This window comes from Caretta caretta, chromosome 1, assembly GCF_965140235.1.
Source record: "Caretta caretta isolate rCarCar2 chromosome 1, rCarCar1.hap1, whole genome shotgun sequence".
Lineage (NCBI taxonomy): Eukaryota > Metazoa > Chordata > Testudines > Cheloniidae > Caretta > Caretta caretta.
Window position 1 is genome coordinate 113,726,650 of NC_134206.1, and position 22,874 is coordinate 113,749,523.

Here is a 22,874-nt window from a genome sequence, read left to right on the forward strand (position 1 = left end):
AAAAAGATTTTGGGGTCTGTTCAAAAGTGTTTGGCGGTCCGGATTTTGCCCCCTGCCCTAATGTATCGTCATCATTTTTCCAGTTGAGGAGTGAATGAAACTCACTTCTGAGTCTGTCAGGAATATAATATAAATAGCTAAAGGGGGTCGCTTTTGAGAAAAACAAAACAGTCTCTCCCCTTTCCCTTCCTAAAAAATCACATCATGCTATCTCCTCATCATTCTTCAGCCTTATCAGTACAGATACCAAGAGACTGCACCACAAACTTGGCTCTCCTATTTGGTATTCCATAGCACTACAAAGCCATGGGGCCAGACTAGAGCAGTCTCTTTTCCTACATGGTAGCACCAAGTGCAGTTCTATCATACAGTGTCTGTCTGTTGTTATAGACTTGTGGCTATGGCACCAAAGATGAAGACTATGGCTGCGTTCCTTGCCCATCTGAAAAATTTTCTAAAGGAGGTTACCAGATATGCAGGCGTCACAAAGATTGTGAGGGATTTTTTCGAGCCACTGTCATGACACCTGGTGATACAGAGAATGATGCAGAATGTGGGCCTTGTCTCCCTGGGTAAGGATATAACCATGAATCTTTACAGACGTGTCCTTCAAAGTGCCCCGAATGTCTTTTCCACATTGATACCTCTGACCTCCTCCTAGTTCCTCCCCACCTGGTTATAAGTACTATGTCAATTAGTCATAATTTATGGTATTGGTAAAAATAATAGATGTCAGTGTTTCAAAGCTTTTGAGTAGTTGTAGTAGTAGATTAAAGGAGTATGCCTTTAATCCCATTGAAATGCAATAGATTGAAGGATGTTTCCCCCTTAAAAACAGAGAATGAGACTCCTCTGAAAAAGACCAGCTGTCAAGAGTGGCAATATACAGTATTTAGTAGTTCTGTAGTACAGCTGTCTAAGGTATGTCCACCCTGCCAAAAAAAAAAATAATCAAAGGCAGCAAGTCTTAGAGCCTGGGTTAACTGACTTGGGCTTGCACTATAGGGCTAAAAAATACCAGTGTAGACATTCCCACTCAGGCTGGAGCCCAGGCTCTGAAGCCACCTTCATGCAAGGTTTCAAACCCAGGGATCCAGCCCAAGTGTTAATGTCTACACTGCTATTTTTATCCCCATAGCATGAGCCTCAGGCTCTGAGACTCACTACTTCTGGGTTTTGGTTTTCTTTTTTGCATTGTAGATGTATCCTCAAGGGCTACTAAAGCCATATTACCTATTATTAACACCCTCTCAAGATTAAAAATAATAATATTCTGTGGCTGATACCAGTCACTTATTATGGGAATGCAGTACTAGAAGGGATAAAAAACAAGGAATTCATAGAGAATGTCATATTGGTTTGAAATGAAGATAGAACAGATGCCATGTATTAGGGATACCTTTTTATTACCATTTTGAGCTCTACTGAGAACAGATAGCATAATTCTGAAGGGAAGAGGGAAATAAAAGTGATAGAACAATCACCAAATCAAATATATTAGAGATGTACTCTTAGATATACAGTAGAACCTCAGAGTTATGAACACCTCACGGAAGGAGGTTGCTCGTAACTCTGAAATGTTCATAACTCTGAACAGAACATTATGGTGGTTCTTTCAAAAGTTAACAACTGCACATTGGCTTAATACAGCTTTGAAACTTTATGATGCAGAAGAAAAATGCTGCTTTCCCTTTATTTTTATAGTAGCTTACATTTAACACAGTACTATACTATGTTTAATTTCTTTTTTTTTTTAATCTCTGCTGCTGCCTGATTGTGTACTTCTGGTTACAAATGAGGTGTGTGGTTGACTGGTCAGTTTATAACTCTGGTGTTCATAACTCTGAGACTCTACTCTATTATCTTTTAATGTCTGCATACATATGCATGCAATCTTTTAGAACTTTATTTTAGTTGGCTTTATTTAAGTAAATATTGTACAAGAAAAATTCACTATTTGGTCACCTTTGGTCTATATGTGTGACTCCCACTGACATCAATGGGAGTTGTGTGCAGGGATTGAAGGTACAAGATAGACTCCATGACTCTATGAAACCTCAGTGACCCATTTACTGATTCAACCGTTTTAAGTAATGTGAGCTAAGGCCAGCAGGAACCACCAAAGCATCTAATCTGACTGACCTCCTGTATATCACAGGCCACCACCCAGTACTCACACATTAAACCCAACAACCAAAATTAGACCAAAGTTTTAAAGCCTACAGGAGACTAAGCTATTGTGTGCCCCTGGCAGAGAATAGGAGGGATCGAGGTGCACCAATGCTCAGGGCCCCTGCAATGGCAGTAAATTGAGTAAGTGAGATAATGCCAGCAAACCATAATGCCAGTTAATACCAGCAAGCAACCTGCACCCCATGTGACAGAGAAATGTGGAAAAAAACCAAGGTCTCCCCCCAATCTGACGTGGGGGGAAATTCTTTCTCAACCCCATGTGACAATCAGTTAGATCCTGAGTTTATTGCATCAATGATTCTATATGAAATTTTCCTCAGTTTACAGGTAAAAAGAAGGGTTTATCTAGCTGCCAGCCTAGCAAACTCACCTGGTGATTTGAAAGAAATCTCGCTTCGCTGTCTCCTCATACATCACCAACTGTAAGGAAAAGTATGAAGGTTAAATAATGGCCTCAGTCACACCTGCGCAACCTCACGGAAGACTAATGGAGTTGCACAGGTATAACTGGGGGTCAATCTGTAAACAATGAGGCTGCACAGCTGTCACTCGGGGCATGATTGGAAGATACTGTGTTTGCACAGGTGGGAGTCGAAAACAGAATTTGGATAAGAGGATTCTATTGCTAAATGGCTGATGCATGAGAAAGAAGGGACTCATTTGACTTTCACATCCCTCAGTGATTTTGGAGGGCTGGCAGTTAGAAAAATATCTTCTTACTTGTAAACTGAGGTGATTGGATATGAAATTACTGAGAGAAAATAAACACGGAACCCCCACTGTGCTATTTTTACAGGCTCGGACCCCATTTCTTAGAGAAGCCCCACAGGCTGTTCCTAAGTAGCTGTGGAAAGCTGTTATAACTCAGGGCTGCTCTGCCAGACCAGATTATTTGGAGCATCTTGCCATGCCTCCTCACACCTATCTTCTGAATGGGGACAGTGAGGTGGGATGGCGTGTGGGTAGCTCCCTGCCAGGCAAAGGCTCTTTTACACAGGGAGTAATTCTCAAGGGGCAGATCCTCAATTTGCAGAGTAGAATGGCAGTTAAGAAATGTAATACATATAGCTACCAAGATGATGGGCCAAATTCTGTGATCTTGACCTAGGGATATATCTTGCCATCAGTGCTTTAGCAGAATTACCTCATGGAATCAGTGGCCCTCAGTCCATAATTAGACAAAACTCTATTCTATATAGTAGAGCTCTGCCTGCCACTACAGTGAGCCCGCACACCACTTGCCTCAAATAAGACAAGAGAGAATTATATAGCTTTATCTCTGTATTTGCAGTACAGTAACTCCTCACTTAACATTGTAGTTATGTTCCTGAAAAATGCTACTTTAAGCGAAACGACGTTAAGCGAATCCAATTTCTCTATCAGAATTAATGTAAATGGGGGGCGGGTTAGGTTCCAGGGAAATTTTTTTCACCAGACAAAAGACTGTATTTATATATATACACAGTATATACACAGTATATATATATATTGTGACAGGGTCGGGCCAGATGGCTATAGGAGAGTAATTTTTTTTTTGAAGCAAAAGATGTTTTTATTGCATAACGCACTTACAAAGTAAAAACAGCAGCATATGCAATGTGTAACACAGCAACCAATCACAATTGCTTTCTCATTAGCTTCAGGGGAGGGAAGTGTTCAAGCTTGCCTGGGACCAGAGCGGGGGGCTTCCTCGACTCTTGTGGTCTTCCACCCTTCAAAGTTACCTGGTGGCCCAGAGCGAGGGGGCTTCATCAACTCTCGTGGTCTTCCACCCCTTCGAGTTACCTGGCACCACGCCCGAGTGTCACCAACAATTCCCTCCTCTGAAAGCACCCAACAAGAGGGGCAGGCTGTGGGGTGGACAATCCGGGGGGGGGGCACATGCACCCACGTATGAAAGGAGGTGGTGGTGGTGGTGGTGTCCGCAGCAGCAATGGCTGGGGCTGGGGTCCCTTACTCTTTCCCCCCAATCAAAGGTCAGACAAAGGGACCCGGATGGGGACACCAAGCAGAGAACCGAGCAGAGCGCCCACCGCTCCTCAAAAGCATCAAGGGAGTCAGTGGACGCTGCCCGGAGGAACTCCGCCCAGATACGTGAACGGACCGAGGATCGGAAAACGGCCCCACAGTCACAGGAAACTCCATCGGCCAACCTCCTCTCTCTGGTTTTATAGATGGTCATTTTAGCAGGAGGAGGTTAACTAGGAGATCCCGTGACTTTGTGAGGCCACGGATGGGGAGTGCATAAATAAAAAGGTGAGGGGAAAAATGCAACCAAAAACATAATAGGAGATTTGTGAGAAGCTGGAACAGGGGCTGCAGCCTGGCGCACTCCAAATATACGTGCGCCAGGGTTTCCCTCACACCACAAAAGGGACAAGTATCTGGGACGGGGGTGAACTGCGCCAAGTACATGCCCGTGCTCACAGCTCCATGAAGGAGCCGCCATCTAATGTCCCCGATGGGACTCGGAACCAAGGTGGAATATAGGCTGGCCCACCGGGGCTTGCTCACCCTCCAAAGGTGGCAGAAGGTCTTGCCATTTTGTGTCGGGGCGGGACACTAGGGTGAGGGTATGAAGGGTGTGGAGCACAAGCGTGTATAGATGTTTCCTTGGAGCGGTTTCGAAGCATACCTGCTGCAGTTCATAAGGGGGTGAGGGGGTCGATTAGGTCTGAGGGACAGGGGTCCAATTAAAAGGTCCGGCGGGCCTGGGGTAGAGGGTGGGCGGGGCGTGCCCTCGAGCAGGACCCGGTCGAGGTAAGCTCGAGCAGCGGATGGCAAAGCGGCCTTCATCTCCTGAAGTACGCACCGGGGGGTGCGAGGTCTGGAGAGCCCCATGCGCCAGGCAAGCGTCAGGGGATCCAGCCAGTCTCCCCGGTCATAGTCCAGGAGGTCTCCTACTCTCGTGACTTCTGGCAGGATCAAGCTCTGGTGCACCGAGCAGGACTCCGCCGCTTGTACATGGACCTGGGGGTTGTGTAGCAGGAGCTCCATGAGGAGATCTACCCCCTCGGTGGCCGCCACGGATCTGGTCATTAAAAACAGTTTCCAAGTCTGGAAGAGGTCCTTGTAGAAGACCGGCAGCCCCAAGAGGTCTCACGGAAGACCTCCCAGATGAAGATAAAAGAGCTGCCGGTCATATCAGAGCCCTCGGATGTGGCGCAGGATGGCGTTCGCCAGTGTGCTCCATGCTGAACTGCCTGCACCATAGAGGAGCCTCTGTAGGGCCTGGAGACGGAAGACATGGACCTGAGTGTGTAGACACTTCAGGCCCTGTCCTCCTTCCTTCAGGGGTAGATGAAGAACCCCTACAGGGGCCCAGTGCTTCCTAACCAAAAGAACCCCAGAATCGATGTCCGGAGGTTGGTCAGGAAACCCGGGGCCGGGACCCGGGTGTTGTGCCGGTACCAGAGCGTGGACAGAACTAGTTGATTAAGCACCAGCGCTCTCCCTCGGAGGGAGAGACATCGGAGTAGTTCCGTCCATTTCCGGAGCCGCTGTATCACCCCACCCTCTAAATTTTCCCAGTTTTCCGGCAGAGAGGGATGCATGGCAGAAAGGTAAATGCCAAGGTAGAGCAGCGGACCCGCACTCCAACGGATAGTCTGAAGCACGGGTGGGAGGGAGCTCGCCTGCCGCCAGTCTCCTACCGCCAAGCCAGAGCTCTTGACCCAGTTGAGCCGGGCGGAGGAGGCTGCCGAATAAATGGCCTGGCAAGCCTCCACCTGTGCCAAGTCGCCGGGGTCCTGGATCATGAGGAGCACGTCATCAGCGTACGCTGACAGGACCAGCCGCAGCTCCGGCTCCCGCAGCACCAACCCTGTCAACCTCCTGCGGAGGAGACAGAGGAAGGGTTCGATCACCAGAGTGTACAGTTGGCCTGAGAGGGGGCACCCCTGCTGTACTCCTCGCCCGAAGCTGACCGGTTCGGTCAGGGTCCAGTTAAGCTTAACCAGACACTCTGCGGAAGTGTACAGCACCCGGAGAAAACCCACAAACTGGGGTCCGAAGCCAAATGCCTGCAGAGTGCTCAGGAGGTACCCGTGGTCCACCCTATCGAATGCCTTCTCCTGATCTAGGGACAGGAGGGCGAATGACAGACCGTCTCTACGCCCGAGTTCCAAAAGGTCCCAAACCATAAATAGGTTATCAAAGATACTGCGGTCCAGGACAGTGTAGGTCTGGTCTGGGTGGATCATGTCTGCCAGCACAGACCCTAGCCACAGCGAGATTGCTTTTGCTACGATTTTGTAGTCTGTGCTGAGGAGCGAGACGGGATGCCAATTTCGTAAATCGCGGCGGTCCCCCTTCTTCAGCAATAAGGCGAGCACAGCTCGCCTGCACAAAAGAGGGAGGACCCCGCTCTGCAGAGACTCTGCCCAGACAGTGACTAGGTCTGGGCCGAGGATATCCCAAAACACGCGGTAGAACTCCACGGTCAGCCCGTCCATGCCTGGAGACTTATTAGTGGGCATACAACGGAGGGCTTCGCGAACTCGGCCAGGGTGAGAAGCAATTCTAGCCGGTCTTGGTCGCTCACGCTGACCGTAAGGAGCTCCTCCCAAAGCACTCTGCAAGCACTAGGGTCGGTCGGATCCGGGGAGAAAAGTTTTGCGTAGAAGGCTCGGGCCCTCCCACACATCTCCGCCGGTTCCGTGAGGGGGGTGCCATCTTCTGCCAGGAGGCAGGTGACGTGTTTCTTAGCCCCCCCTCATTTTCTCCAGGGCATAGAAGAAGCGGGAGCCCTTGGTGCAGCCCCATGGTCCACTAAAACAGACAAGCAGGGTGCAGACCCCCGACGGGGTGCCTGATGGGCTGGAGCTTCTAAACCTGCCTCAAGCTCTGAGGCGATAGGGGGTGGTGGAGGGAAGATAGCAGCTTCTAATGGGTCGGGGCAGGAGAACACAACGGCCGCTCCCTGGGGGTTATCAGTTGGGAAAGGGAAGGAGACAGCCCCGGTGGCGGCAATAACATTGCAGGAGGTAAATTGGATAGGGGTAGGGGCAGGGGCAGAGGTGAGGTTCTGGGTTTCGGGAGGCAAGCAGCTGGATGGTGGTGCCTCCCAATCAGACTCGAGGATTAAGGGGGTGGGGAGGGAGCTCTCAGTGATACCGGGCGCGGGCTCTATGGTGGATTTAGCAGCCACAGCATCAGGAGGTGGATTATCTTCTGTTGGGCCCCTGCCCGGGAAGGAAATCGATTGCTCCGCACCAATGGGGGGCGCCCTGGCGACTCGTGTCCCGGCTGCATGCTGCCGGCTGTCACCTGAGCAGGCTCGGTGGTTGTCAGGGGGGTGCCATCAGCAGCCGGGTTGATGGAGGAGTCCAGGAGCTCCTCGGAGGTGGGAGCAGAAGCAGCAGTTAGGGGGAGGGAGCATGGGGAAAAAAAGGGTGGAGTGAGGTCGCCCAAATCGAGGTTTGCTGGCAAAAGGTCATCCTCTCCCTGGGCGACCGGGGTCAGATCTAGGGCCTCGATCTCCTCGAACATGGAGGAGAGGACACTTTCCGTCGCCCGGGGATTCTCCCCGCTGGCACCCGCCACGACAGTTGCCTCAGGGTTCACGGGGGCTTCGGGTAGTGTCAGGACAGAAGGGGCTTCCTCGAGGGTCTCGGAGGGGAGGGTCTCCCGTGGAGGGGAGACACTACCTTCCGGTGCTACCACGTCTTTCCCGGCTGACACCGGTGGATGGGACACACTTGTGGGCAAAGCGGAAGGTTCGGCATCGGTGCCCCCCTTCCTGGTCTTCCGGGGGGCCTCCGCCTCAGGTAGATGAGGTGGAGCTCAAGCCTTCCGCTTGCCTCGCTTCCCCTGGACTAGGGCCCAGCCCTCCATGGCATCATCTGGGGGCTGGTTAGCAGGGGTCATGTCAGGGGGTAAAGGCGATGGCTCAGGGACTTGGGTGGGGGGGACGGTGGGGCGGCATAAGGGAGGGAGGATTCTCCCTGGGCTAGGCTCTCTCCCATGCCTGGTGGTATCTCTGCCACACCCTCCTCCATAGGCCCCGCCAGATTGTCAGGAGCGAGGGCGGGGTTCTCCCGCTCATCTGAGCGTTGTAGGGGAGGTGCCCCATGGGCAGGTTTGGGTATCGGGTGGCCAGGGGCGTCGGCAATGATGGGGCCGATGTCATGCCGGGTCTCAGGGATCCCAGATGCCCCTCCTTGCTGGGCTAAGGGGCAGTCCCTCCGGACATGCCCTAACGCCCAGCAGAGGTAGCACCAGGCTTCCCCCGTGGAGAAATACACCCAGTAATGGGCCCCCTGGTGGGGAACTAGGAAGGACCCCTCGAGCGCCTCTCCATCACGTGTCGCCGATGGCAGTAGAAGCTGCACTTGCCGGCGGAAGGAAAAGATGTGATGGAGGGTGGGGTCCTTGCAGCCCAACGGGAGAGGGCTGATGACAGAAACAGGTTTCCCCAGGGTGGAAAGGGCGGGTAACAGGGCAGCATTGGGGAGAAAAGGAGGGACAGAGGTCAGGACCAGGCGGACGCCCAGGTCCTCTAGCGGCTCTAGGGGAACAAACACCCCCCCCACTGCCAGGCCCCTCTCCACCGCCTCCTGGGCGGCAGCCTCTGATGCTAAGAAGAAGACAACCTTCCCATACATTTTGGAGGCCACCACAATGGCCGAGGGCCCCACCACCCTCACCAATGCCCGCACGTAGGTCTCCACATGGGACGAGGTGGGCACCAGGAGGCATTGGACATCGTGCTTCCTTGTCATGGTGGGGAAGGGGCCCTGGCCGCTGTTGATGGTGGTGGAGGCGGTGGGCGGGAGAGATGATGAGGTGGCGGGGGGGGCTGCCGCCACCCGGGCATACGTCCTGGGGGGTGAGGGAGGGACACCCACAGAGCTGGTGAAGGGGGCAGCGGGGAGGGACACCGTGGTCGGTGGCGGGGCCGCAGCGGTGGGTGTGGCTCCTGCCACAGAGGGCCTGGTGGTTTTAGTGGGGCCCTTCCCCTTCTTCTTGCCCTGGCCTTTTCCGCCAGCTGGGGGGGCTCCCCTAGAGTCTGGGGAGGCGGTGGGCATGGCAGCGGTGGAGGTCACCCTGGTGGCCTCCATTGCCGATGCCCCAGTGGGGGCGGTGGCAGGTGGTTAACAGGAGTGGGGGTCAGGTAAAAAGGGACAGGCTGTGGGATGGGCAGTTTGGCGGGGGGGGGGCACATGAACCACCGTACGCTTGTCCAGAGAGTCCTGTTTGGTTGGCTGGTGCTTCTGGCCCACACAGTGGAATCAGGGCGAGCAGCTAAGTCCAGAGGCAGATGTTAAACAGCCAGCAATGACGGTGGAGGAGGCAGTTGTGAAGATGGTAGTGTGGGGGTTGGGAGGACACAGATGGATCGGGGGGCAGCTCCATGTGTGTCCCTACAAACAGAGTCACGACACAGTCAAGGCCTCCCCCCACACAAGAGCACAGTTCGAAAGTTACTCAGTCTTGGGCCCCCTCCACGGAGATTTGTAAGTTCCCCGGGCAGTGTTCCTCTGGTAGACAGCTGTTTCTCTGTCTGTTCTGGGTTTTCTTTTTTGCATTCCAGAAATGCCGGAGCAAGTGATAAGATTCCTCTCAACCGGAGACGGGTCCACAGACAAACAGCAAGCGGCTGAGTCTGGGGGCTGGGTCCTTCTACTCCCCCCCCAGGGAAGCGGGCCGGTAGGCCCTCCCTATCTCGGGGGTGGTTTCAGCTGGAGCAGCAGCAGCGTCCGAGGGCGGGCGGGGAGGAGGGGCTAATAGCCGGCCGGCAGCCGGCCAGCACTCTAGCAACAGCGGAAAAAGAAAAAAACAACAAAAGGAAAAGAAAGGGGGGAGAGCATCTGGTCCGGTCGGGGGGGAAAGCTGAAAGCAGGGGCAAAAAGCAAGGAAAGCCCAGGCCAGAGGGCAGCAGCAGGAGAGCAGGCTGAGTAGGTCCCTTTTCCCAGAGTAAGGTAACAGGGAAGGTTCCAGAACAATCAGGAACCTTCTGGAGACAATTAAGACAGGCTGATTAGAACACCTGCAGCCAATCAAGAAGCTGCTAGAATCAATTAAGGCAGGCTAATCAGGGCACCTGGGTTTTAAAAAGGAGCTCACTTCAGTTTGTGGTGTGCGTGTGAGGAGCTGGGAGCAAGAGGCACTAGGAGCTGAGAGTGAGAACGCATACTGTTGGAGGACTGAGGAATACAAGCATTATCAGACACCAGGGGAAAGGTCCTATGGCGAGGATAAAGAAGGTGTTGGGAGGAGGCCATGGGGAAGTAGCCAGGGAGTTGTAGCTGTCACGCAGCTGTTCCAGAAGACACTCTAGACAGCTGCATTCCATAGGGCCCTGGGCTGGAACCCGGAGTAGAGGGCGGGCCCAGGTTCCCCCCAAATCCTCCCAACTCCTGGTCAGACACAGGAGGAGTCGACCTGGACTGTGAATTCAGAAAAACGGCCAAGCTGAGGGCTGCCGTGAAGCTCCAAGGCGAGCAAATCTGCCAATAAGCGCAAGACCCACCAAGGTAGAGCAGGAACTTTGTCACAATACACACACACACACACACACACACACACATAAACAGTATAAGTTTTAAACAATCAATTTAATACTGTACACAGCAATGATGATTGTGAACCTTGGTTGAGATGGTGGAGTCAGAGGGTGAGATATTTAGCCTTACTGCTAAATGATGAACTAGCACTCGGCTAAGCCCTCAAGGGTTAACACATTGTTGCTAATGTAGCCTCACACCCTACAAGGCAGAATGGAGGGAGGAGACACAGCATGACAGAGAGAGACAGAGACACACACCGTGTGTGTGTGAGAGAGTGAGCGAGGGACAGACACACACCGTGTGTGTGTGAGAGAGAGAGTTAAGGATTGCCCCTTTAAGTGTGCTGACACCACTCTAAGTACACTGCCTTTTTAAGTAGATCAGCAAGTTGAGAGAGCAGCTGCTGCCAGCAAGCTCCCTCTGTCCTGAGCCCTGTCATGTTCTCCCCCTCCCCCTGCTCTGTGGAGATGAGGTACAGTAACTCCTCACTTAAAGTCATCCTGGTTAACATTGTTTCGTTGTTACGTTGCTGATCAATTATGGAACATGCTCGTTTAAAGTTGCGCAGTGCTCCCTTATAACATTGTTTGGCAGCCACCTGCTTTGTCTACTGCTTGCAGAAGAGCAGCCCTATTCAGCTAGCTGGTGGGGGCTTGGAACTAGGGTGGACCAGCAGCCCCCCATCAGCTCCCCACTCCCCTAAGTTCCCTGTGTGGCAGCTGCCCAGCAGGCTATCAATTGCCAGCAGTTCAGTTGTTCCTCTCCCACTGCCATGTGCTGCTCCTGTCTTCTGCCTTCGGAGATTCCCGGGAGCCTTCTGCTTGCTCTGCAGGGTGCGGGGGGGGGGGGTGCTAATGTCAGCGTGTCCCCCTCCCCTCTGCTCCTGCCCCCCCCCCCCGCTTACCCCATCTCCACAGAGCGGTGTTGGGGAGGGACACGACAGGGCTCAGGATGGGGGGAGCTTGCTGGCAGCAACTGCTGTCTCAACTTGCTGATCTACTTACAGTGGTATCAGTGTACTTAAAGGGGCAATGTGCATCTCTCCTTCTCACACACACACACGGTGTGTGTCTCTCTGCCATGCTGTCTCCCCTCCCTCCATTCCTGCTGTCTTTTTGAGTGGGAGGCTACATTAACAACGTGTTAACCCTTGAGGGCTCAGCCAAGTGCTAGTTCATCATTTAGCAGGAAGGCATTCCCTGGGAAATATCCCACCCTCTGACTTCACCACCTCAACCAAGCTTCACAATCATCATCGATGTGTACAGTATTAAATTGTTTGTTTGAAACTTATACTGTGTGTGTGTGTGTGTATATATATATATATATATATATATATGTATATAAAAATAATATAGTATTTTGTCTGGTGAAAAAAATTTCCCTGGAACCTAACCCCCGCCCCCATTTACATTAATTCTTATGGGGAAATTGGATTCGCTTAACATCGTTCTGCTTAAAGTTGCATTTTTCAAGAACATAACTGCAACGTTAAGCGAGGAGTTACTGTATTAGTATTACAGTGGAAGAGTTAGACCATCAAAATCCATAATAGTTCTCTTGCTCTTGACCCACACTCTCCTTTTCCACAATTAGTGCTATAATTTGATTAGTAAATACTTTCCAACATTGTCCAAATACTTAGTGCACAGTAAGGTAACACAAAAAATAATTCTGCTGTTTGAAGTTGACAGAAATGGATTAAGGTTTGCAATTGGAGAGCTTTCTTCAAACAACAGATGAACACTTGCATGCCCTCTAGCACCTTCCCCAAATCTATTTTTTTTCTTTTTGAGAACAAAAGTAAACCTGTCATGCTGTGTCATGGCGAAAACCCAAGATATATTTCTTCAGCTTGATTTGATAAGCTGAATGAAAGGCTGTTTATCTTTTCTAAACCATTGTGGCTAAAAGACACTGGATCTAGACTATTCCATATTTATCTTTATGGAGCAATAAGTATCTTTGGCCTGCCATCCTCACTTGTGGTTTGGCAATAGTTCCCTGCTTATTCATTATGTGTTTCACAGTGCATCATTATGTAGCACTAACAATCCACCAACGAATACTCCAAAGGTGGAGAGGTAGACTGGATACAGGAAGTGTAAAAAGAAAGGAATGAGTATCTCTTTCAAAACTACTTTAAAAACAGTATCTACTAGCTTGTGCCCTCTCTTAGGTATGTCTACACTGCAATAAAACACCCACAGCTGGCCTATGTCCGCTGACTTGGGCTTGTGGGGCTCCAGCTGTGGGGCTATAAAATTGCAGTGTAGATGTTCGGGACTCCATGGGTTCCCAGCTCCTGGGCTCCAGCCTGATCCTGAATGGCTACACTGCCATTTTATAGCCCCACAGCTTGAGCCCCATGAGCTCAAGTCAACTGACAGAGGCCAACCATGGGTGTTTTATTGTAGTTTAGACATACCCTTTGGTATGTCAAGATAATACAATAAACTGAGTGTTACTGGGGTTTTTTTTACCCAAATGCAGCTAGTCAAAGTTTGAGGCCCTGAAGATGTCCCCTTTGGGAATAGAAATTGGTGATGTAGTCTGGTATTTTCTTTGACACCATCTTGTTTATTTACAAGAAATGTACAAATTCCTGCTTCTCCAAACACAGGAGGGACCAAAACCAATAGGAGAAGCGCCTTAGCTTACAGGCCCAAGCTTTGTTCAGCCAGCTCCGCTGACCTAGACCTCTTTCTGGGCTTCTCCAAGATCACACCAGACTTGCAGGCTGCTGCTTGGCTTTCTTGATCTAGCCATGAGTCGCTCTCATTTTGTGTCTTCCCTCATACACACATGCCCTTACCAAACAGTACTCAGCAAAACCCTTGTCAAGGTTCCTCCCCCACTCTGAACTCTAGGGTACAGATGTGGGGACCTGCATGAAAACCTCCTAAGCTTACTTTTACCAGCTTAGGTTAAAACTTCCCCAAGGTACAAATTAATTTTATCATTTGTCCTTGGAATATCCTCTGCCACCACCAAACTCTAACTGGGTTTACTGGGAAACACAGTTTGGACACGTCTTTCCCCCCAAAATCCTCCCAACCCTTGCACCCCACTTCCTGGGAAAGGTTTGGTAAAAATCCTCACCAATTTGCATAGGTGACCACAGACCCAAACCCTTGGATCTGAGAATAATGAAAAAGCATTCAGTTTTCTTACAAGAAGACTTTTAATAGAAATAGAAGTAGATAGAAGTAAAGGACTCACCCCTGTAAAATCAGGATGGTAGATACCTTACAGGGTAATTAGATTCAAAACATAGAGAATCCCTCTAGGCAAAACCTTAAGTTACAAAATAGTCATTCTATTCAGCACAATTCTTTTCTCAGCCATTTAAAGAAATCATAATCTAACGCATACCTAGCTAGATTACTTACTAAAAGTTCTAAGACTCCATTCCTGTTCTATCCCCAGCAAAAGCAGCATACCGACAGAGAGAAACCCTTTGTTTCTCTCCCTCCTCCCAGCTTTTGAAAGTATCTTGTCTCCTCATTGGTCATTTAGGTCAGGTGCCAGTGAGGTTACCTTTAGCTTCTTAACCCTTTACAAGTGAGAGGATTTTTCCTCTGGCCAGGAGGGATTTTAAAGGGGTTTACCCTTCCCTTTATATTTATGACAACCCTTCTACCCACTGGGTCTGAAACTCCTGGACAGGTTCAAAACCCCTTTTGCCTTTGGTGGGGGGCTTGTGATTAACTTTTTCTTAATAGTTACAGTAATTGAAGGGTGTGCTCACACCCGATCTTAAAGTGGTTTGTGATCTGTGCAGTCACCAGTACCTCTCAGTATAACAGTACTTATAATCACTTATTTTATATATTAGATGGCAGGGCACAAAAGAGACCAGTAATTATTTCTATGTACAGTAAAACCTGTGGTATCTGGCACTTTACCAACCGGAAAGCTCTAGAAACTGGCATTTCTGATATCCATTAAAAGTCTGGTTGGCATTGCCCCGCCTTGCCCTGAGCGCTGGCTCTGCAGCTCCCATTGGCTGGGAACCAGGGCTAATGGGAGCTGCAGGGGCAGTGCCTGCAGACGGAGGCAGCACACAGAGCCACCTGGCCGCACTTCCGCCTAGGAGCAGCAGGGACATGTTGCTGCTTGCAGGGAGCCACCCGTGGTGAGTGCTGCCCGGACCTGGCACCCTGAAACCCATCCTGTGCCCCAACCCCCTGCCCCAAACCCCCTCCCTCCATTGTTAACTCCTGGTTAACTGGAATTTTTGATTAACTGGCACCCACCATTCCCTCAATGTGCTGGATAACAAAGCTTTTACTGTATATGTCACACTATCTGGAGTAGCTCACTGTGAGTGCACACTGCCAGAAAACAGGGCAGATACCCTAATCTATAATTAGATTCCACCAAGCCAACAACAAATGTGAACTCCTGGATCACTATACCAGTCTTACCATGGAGTCACAGACAGTCCCCTTAAACTCTCCAGCCTATCTTGCCACCCAGACAAACTGAACATGGTGATAATGGTTGCAATAACCAAAAATCACACCATATCAGTTTTATCCCAGTCCCAAAGGACCAGTCGCTTACCCCCAGATCAATTGATACTCCAGATTTTACACCAAAGACAACGCTGGCAGCCAATTCTGTAGTAAACTAACTATAAGTTTATCAGCTAAGAAAAAAGAATGAGAGTTATTGAGAGGTTAAAGCAGATAAAATATAACAGGTGAGTCCAAGTTTGTAAGTACAAAATGATAGTAGAAATGTAGTAATCTGCCAGTTTCCCAAAAGTCTCTTCAGGGCTACCCAGAATAACTGGGAATCTCCACCTTCTTGTTCAGTTAATCTACCCTGTTAGAATCCAAACAGTCCAGAGATAACACATCTTTCTTTGAATCCATATTTATATCTTCTCATGAAAGATAAGCTGACAGTCTTTCTAACCACATGAGTTTTCTCTTTGATGACAGATAGTGAGGAATGCACTCAACGTTCTTGATTAGCATTTCACAAGATTTCTTTGATGGGTAATTTAGTTGCAAGAGCATTTACCATGTAAATATTTGTAATAGCAAACAATAGGGTATGTTACTAGTTTTCATGAACTGAATGCCTGAATACATTCTCAAACTAGTACACACTTTCATCTAGGGTTATCTAATTACAGGGGTATATATAATGTTAACGTAATTACAGAGGTACATGCAATGTAAATATAATAGAATAGTAAACAACACGATATAAATGGGCAAAAACAATACAATTAACAGCTCCTTTGATCTCTATTAACACACAAGTGAATTGGCCTATGGCTCTGGCCTGAGCTGGTCTCAATATATACTATTAGGTGTGTACTATGGCTCTAAAAGCCAAAGCAACTCTTGTAGGAGGTGTGGGAAGGTGCACCACCCAAGTGGCAATAACTAGTGGATTATAAATGTGGAGGCCCCCTCTGCCTCTGGAGGTGATGAAGAAAACATATTTAACAGCAGCCATTGCTAAAAACTTTTATCATGTGTATTATGAGCTTCCCCAGTGCACGTCTGCAGATGCTTCCCTGCACATGGGGCAAATCATACCCATGCCAAGACACATGCCTCCTGGGATAGTGAGCATAAATGAGATACAAGAGATCTTTTGCACTAGGTCACTACTGGCTTTTGTGCCTTTTTCCCCACAAACACACCAGTACATGGACAAACCTGTGCAATTACATTACTGAGTATTTCCCTCAGTTTGAGAAGATGGTTTTAAAACCATTCTAGGTAGATGAATGCCAAAGGATTTAAATGACACAGAAAGTCCTCCAACCATGGGCATTCCATGGCTGACCATCCAGTAGCTAGAATCATTTGGGGCATTTCTACTGAGCCTAAAGGGTTCAGAAAAGTTTGAACAAATTTGTGTGTTTAAATTTCCCTGACTAGAGGAACATCTTCATTGGTACTGTTTGTTGCACTAAATAATCAGGATCAGGCTTGGTAACTGGACATGGGCTCTGGGCTACTTGTTCCTGCATCAAGGTAGCCGTGTATTAACTATTTGCATTGGTTTTAGCTACTTTTTATCATGTGGGCAGGGAAGGTTTTGGTTGAAAGAAATACAAGAGCTTAGTTCTTCTAAAACTGGGCAAGTTATTTAGATTTTAAGGAAATTTGCCATGACTGTTGGGACTGTTTGGTGTTTTGTACCTCTGTCCGCTATTATTATAAAGCTGAAACATAAGTGTACAGCTGCTGTCTGTTGTATGTGTACCAGTGTCTGTATGTTGAAATAATATAGATTAAGTTACAAGATAACAGGCACCTGTTATTTCTTGAAGCGTAAAGAACAAAAACAAAAATATAACAGGCTATTTTAGAATTTTGACTAATAGTTTCAGCGATAAATTCTGAATGTGAATGTTTTCAGAAAAAAGTCATGTGTGTGCAGAATAAAGCAGAATTCAGAAGTTTTGCCGGGTCAAGTATATATTGGGTACTGAGATACCACAATGAAAAATACAGAACAAATGCATAATGAGACATAACATGTATGTTCAGTAGTAGTTATTAGACCCATGTATTAAAAATAGTTATGTAAAGCATAGGAAAGTCATTTATTGACAAAAATTAAGACTGTTTACTCATCAGCTCACCTATGAATAAGATTCTTACATACATACTGCCCAGTTACCCTGTTTTGACACAAACTTTGAGGAAAATGGAAGTTTAAAACATGAAAATCTTTTCTTTGCCAAGAGGGACCTAATACAGACCATAATTCTTATGTTAAATCAGAACAAATCTGGCTTTCTCTCAATCATGATGGTTTTTCTAGTCACGATGGGTGGCCTGCTCAAATTTGGCTTTTTACTCCTCAGTTAAGGAGATTATTCTTATGTTGTGTATACTGAAGTCTAAATAAATCCAGCTGGTGGTCTTGTCTGGAAAATTACTACTTGAAAAGAAATATTGTCTTGTTTAGAAAGTCTCATTTCAGGGCATGCTGTAAACTGCAGCAAGAACTCAGCAGGCAGAATGTTGTTTTAGGCACTGTTGCTGCTTCATGTCATGTATGGTTAATGGTGGATTAGCTGCCTTTATGGGGGAAGGGAAGATGAGAGAGGCTGTCTCAAATCAGGCAGTAAGAAATGATAATGTTGTCATCAAAATGGTTATAAAAGAACATAAGAATGGCCATACTGGGTCAGACCAAAGGTCCATCCAGCCCAGTATCCTGTCTACCGACAGTGGCCAATGCCAGGTGCCCCAGAGGGAGTGAACCTAACAGGTAATGATCAAGTGATCTGTCTCGTGCCATCCAGCTCCACTCTCTGACAGACAGAGGCTAGGGACACCATTCCTTACCCATTCTGGCTAATAGCTATTAATGGATTTTATTCTTTTAATTAATTTGTCTGGTACTGACGTTAGACTTACCGGTCTTTAATTGCCAGGATCACCTCTAGAGCCCTTTTTAAATATTGGTGTTACATTAGCTATCTTCCAGTCATTGGGTACAGAAGCTGATTTAAAGGACAGGTTACAAACCATAGTTAAAAGAAAAGGAGTACTTGTGGCACCTTAGAGACTAACCAATTTATTTGAGCATAAGCTTTTGTGAGCTACAGCTCACTTCATCGGATGCATACTTCTGCCAGGCCAAGTTGATAGCACCAAGGGCCGGGTTCAGTACACAGGGGTTCCCTCTCATCAAAGCAAATGCAAAACTGGCTACAGCCCCCACCCAGTGACCTGGGAAAATCTTACACACCTCCTGGGCGCCTCAAAGAGGCAATACTTCCCCTCTTGCAAGCACAGAGTCTCGGTGTAGCAGAGAATCTTTAATAACATGAGGTAAACGACATCAGCATTAAATTGGGGAAACACCACAACTAGTGTTCATTAACCAAACAATGAGCAAAGACCCACCCCAGCATATTGGGCCACATCCTTTCCCTCGGGTTCTTGAGTCCCAGAACCCAAACGTCTCTTGAGTCCAGCAATCCACAAATCACCCAAAGTTCAAAAAGTCCAGCCCCAGAGTTCAAAAGTTCATCTGCAGAGTGTTGCTCCCCAGTCTGGCTAAAATGTGCCTGTGGGGGGGGGGGGGGGAAGAGGTAAGGGGCACCTTACGTGTCCTGAAGCTGACTGCCCCACAGGGCTCTGCTCTGCTCTGCTCCGCTCCACTCAGCTCAGCTGTCTCACGACCGGCTCCGCTCTGCACAGCTCACCGTGTCACGAACAGCTCTGCTCAGCTTGCCATCTCACGAACACTCCACCAGCCTATCCACGAACAGCACCACTGCATTCTAGTTCTTCCGGCTCCCCGCTACTTGACACAGTGCTCAGTGATTTCAGCTCATAGTAGTGGGAGCCTTAGTGCTGGTGCACCATAAGGCCAAAGTGAATTCAGCACAGTACCTGTAGCAAGACTCTTAACAGACCCAAAATTAGCTCTGACATTCCACAGTGGAGAGAGACAGAGGTGCAATTGGTGTTTCAGGCCCTCAGAAAGGGGCCCACACCACCAGGTACAAATACCTGTCTCAAGCCTCTCTCAATTCACAGAGTTTTGGAACCCATGTCTCTTGCCTAGCGAGTGCTACTTAGTTGATGGTGAGTCCCTCCATCATAACAAAAGGTCAAGTACAGTTCCAAGCACAGTTCCCATAATCAGGGTAATAACAATTTATTCTTCCCACCCCAATAACAGAGACACTGGGGATCCCACAACAGCCAAAGTGACCATTTGGGCAGTTATGGCCTCATTCTAGGCGGGGTGGGTGTGCCTATGCAAATGAGATCAGCCCCTGAAGTTCTTTTCCACAACTTGCCACACCTCACCACCAGATGTCAGGGTGGAGCTCATCCTGACTCTGCTTACATCCTCCCCCCAGCCGAGAATTTGGCGTCCCGACAAATCATACTCCCTTTATACCAACTCATTGGTTTCCTCCAAAGGGCCTCAGAAAGCCCACTTTAGCTTCCACAGTCCTGTGTGCTAAATGTATTGGCTCCTCACTAGTCACCCCAGGTGCATCATAAGTTAACAGTTTTACTGGTCTTATCACCCTGTCTCGTCTATTGAGAATCTCTGTTGCCGAGGTAGAGGGAACATCCTCTTGATTGACGGATGGAGAGCCTTCCTTTGAGGGTCCCTCGGCTACTGGTGTAGGACCCTGCACTCTTACTTCTAACGTGGGAGGGTCCAAGGTGCCCAGGACATCCTCTACCTGTGTGTCTCCATTGTCCAATAACCTGTGTGTGTCATCACACAGGGGTCTCATCAGTGGCACAGGGGTGTCAGAAGTGGGCCTAAATAATTCCGCCATGGGGTTTAGGGTGGAAGAGGGAGAACTCTCATTTGGTTCAGCTGATCGAGACTGAACTCTTGTCTCCATCCCAGGATACACCAGGGTTGTGTCTTCCTCCTCAGACTCACTCTCAGACATGCAGAATAGGGGTAAGTTAGCTGCAGGGGGCCCACTGTCTGTGTTGGATGGCGGCTTTGGTCTAGCACTTCTGTTCTGCCTGGCTGCCCTGTCGTGGCCCATCTCATAAGGGGTGCTCACCAGTTCCCCCACAGGGAGCAAAAGGTTTTCTATGCACCGTCTTTATTTGCCCTGGACTGTCTTCAGGTTTGATCTTGTTTCCACAGTATGCATCCGATGAAGTGAGCTGTAGCTCACGAAAGCTTATGCTCAAATAAATTGGTTAGTCTCTAAGGTGCCACAAGTACTCCTTTTCTTTTTGCGAATACAGACTAACACGGCTGTTACTCTGAAACCATAGTTAATAGTTCTGCAATTTCACATTTGAGTTCTTTCAGAACTCTTGGGTGAATGCCATCTGGTCCCGGTGACTTGTTCCTCAATTAATTCCAAAACCTCCCCTAGTGACACTTCAATCTGTGACAATTCCTCTGGTTTGTCACCTACAAAAGACGGCTCAGATTTGGGAATCTCCCTAACATCCTCAGCCGTGAAGACTGAAACAAAGAATTCATTTAGTTTCTCTGTAATGACTTTATCGTCTGTAAGTGCTCCTTCTGTATCTCGATCGTCCAGGGACCCTACTGGTTGTTTAGCAGGCTTCCTGATGTACTTAAAAAAACATTGTTATTACCTTTTGAGTTTTTAGCTAGCTGTTCTTCAAACTCCTTTTTGGCTTTTGTTATTACATTTTTTACATTTAATTTGGCAGTGTTTATGCTCCTCTCTATTTACCTCACTAGGATTTGACTTCCACTTTTTAAAAGATGCCTTTTTATCTCTCACTGCTTCTTTTACATGGTTGTTAAGCCATGGAGGCTCTTTTTTAGTTCTTTTACTGTGTTTTTTAATTTGGGGTATACATTTAAGTTGAGCCTCTAGTATGGTGTCTTTGAAAAGTGTCCATGCAGCTTGCAGGGATTTCACTCTAGTCACTGTACCTTTTAATTTCTGTTTAACTAACCTCCTCATTTTTGCATAGTTCCCCTTTCTAAAATTAAATGCCACAGAGTTGGGCTGTTGAGGTGTTCTTCCTGCCATAGGAATGTTAAATGTTGTTATATTATGGTCACTATTTCCAAGCAGTCCTGTTATAGTTACCTCTTGGACCAGATCCTGCGCTCCACTCAGGACTAGATCGAGAATTGCCTCTCCTCTTGTGGGTTCCTGTACCAGCTTCTCCAAGAAGCAGTCATTTAAAGTATCAAGAAATTTTGTCTCTGCATTTTGTCCTGAGGTGACATGAACCCAGTCAATATGGGATAATTGAAATCCCCCATTATTATTGATTTTTTTATTTTGATAGCCTCTCTAATGTCCCTTAGCATTTCATCGTCACTATCACTGTCCTCGTCAGTTGGTCGATAATAGATCCCTACTGTTATATTCTTATTAGAGCATGGAATTACTATCCATAGAGATTCTATGGAACATGTGGATTCATTTAAGATTTTTATTTCATTTGATTCTACATTTTCTTTCACATATAGTGCCACTTCTTCCCCCCCCCCGCCGACCTGTTCTGTCCTTCTGATATATTTTGTACCCCAGAATGATTGTGTCCCATTGATTGTCCTCACTCCACAGGTTTCTGTGATGCCGAATATATCAATATCCTCCTTTAACACGAGGCACTCTAGTTCACCCATCTTATTATTTAGACTTCTAGCATTTGTGTACAAGCACTTTAAAAACTTGTCACTGTTTATTTGTCTCCCCTTTTCTGATGTGTCAGATTCTTCATGTGAATGTTTCTCGTCTGATCTGGCCCATACTTTATCCTCTTCCATCCTCTCCTCCTGACTAAAACCTAGAGAATCTCTATCAATAGACTCTCCTCTAAGAGAAGTCTCTGTCTGATCCGTGTGCTCCTCTGCAGCAATCGGCTTTCCCCCATCTCTTAGAGTATGTCTACACTACGAAATTAGGTCGAATTTATAGAAGTCGGTTTTTTAGAAATCGGTTTTATATATTCGAGTGTGTGTGTCCCCACAGAAAATGCTCTAAGTGCATTAAGTGCATTAACTGGGCAGAGTGCTTCCACAGTACCAAGGCTAGAGTCGACTTCCGGAGTGTTGCACTGTGGGTAGCTATCCCACAGTTCCCGCAGTCTTCGCTGCCCATTGGAATTGTGGGTTGAGATCCCAATGCCTGATGGGGCTAAAACATTGTTGCGGGTGGTTCTGGGTACACATAGTCAGGCCCCTGTTCCCTCCCTCCCTCTGTGAAAGCAAGGGCAGACTATCGTTTTGCGCCTTTTTTCCTGAGTTACCTGTGCAGACGCCATACCACGGCAAGCATGGAGCCCGCTCAGGTAACCATCACCGTATGTCTCCTGGGTGCTGGCAGACGTGGTACTGCATTGCTACACAGCAGCATCAACCCATTGCCTTGTGGCAGCAGACGGTACAGTATGACTGGTAGCCATCATCATCATGTCCGAGGTGCTCCTGGCCACGTCGGCCAGGAGCGCCTGGGCAGATATGGGCTCAGGGACTAAATTTGGAGTGACTTGACCAGGTCATTCTCTTTAGTCCTGCAGTCAGTCCTATTGAACCGTCTTATGGTGAGCAGGCAGGCGATACGGATTGCTAGCAGTCTTACTGTACCATCTTCTGCCAGGCAGGCAAGAGATGAGGATGGCTAGCAGTCCTACTGCACTGTCTTCTGCCGAGCAGCCATGAGATGTGGATGGCTTGCAGTCCTTCTGCACC

At 48.2% G+C, this 22,874-nt stretch overlaps 1 protein-coding gene across 2 annotated transcripts in view; it reads left to right on the top strand.

Annotated features, from left to right (window-relative positions):
• EDAR (ectodysplasin A receptor) overlaps window positions 1-22,874 on the top strand; it is a 55,895-nt gene that overhangs the window by 1,966 nt on the left and 31,055 nt on the right. For both annotated transcript variants that reach the window (XM_075122641.1, XM_048835176.2), the window contains exon 3: window positions 391-572. In XM_075122641.1, the coding sequence (XP_074978742.1) occupies window positions 391-572 (182 nt within the window). The remainder of the gene's footprint in view (window positions 1-390; window positions 573-22,874) is intronic.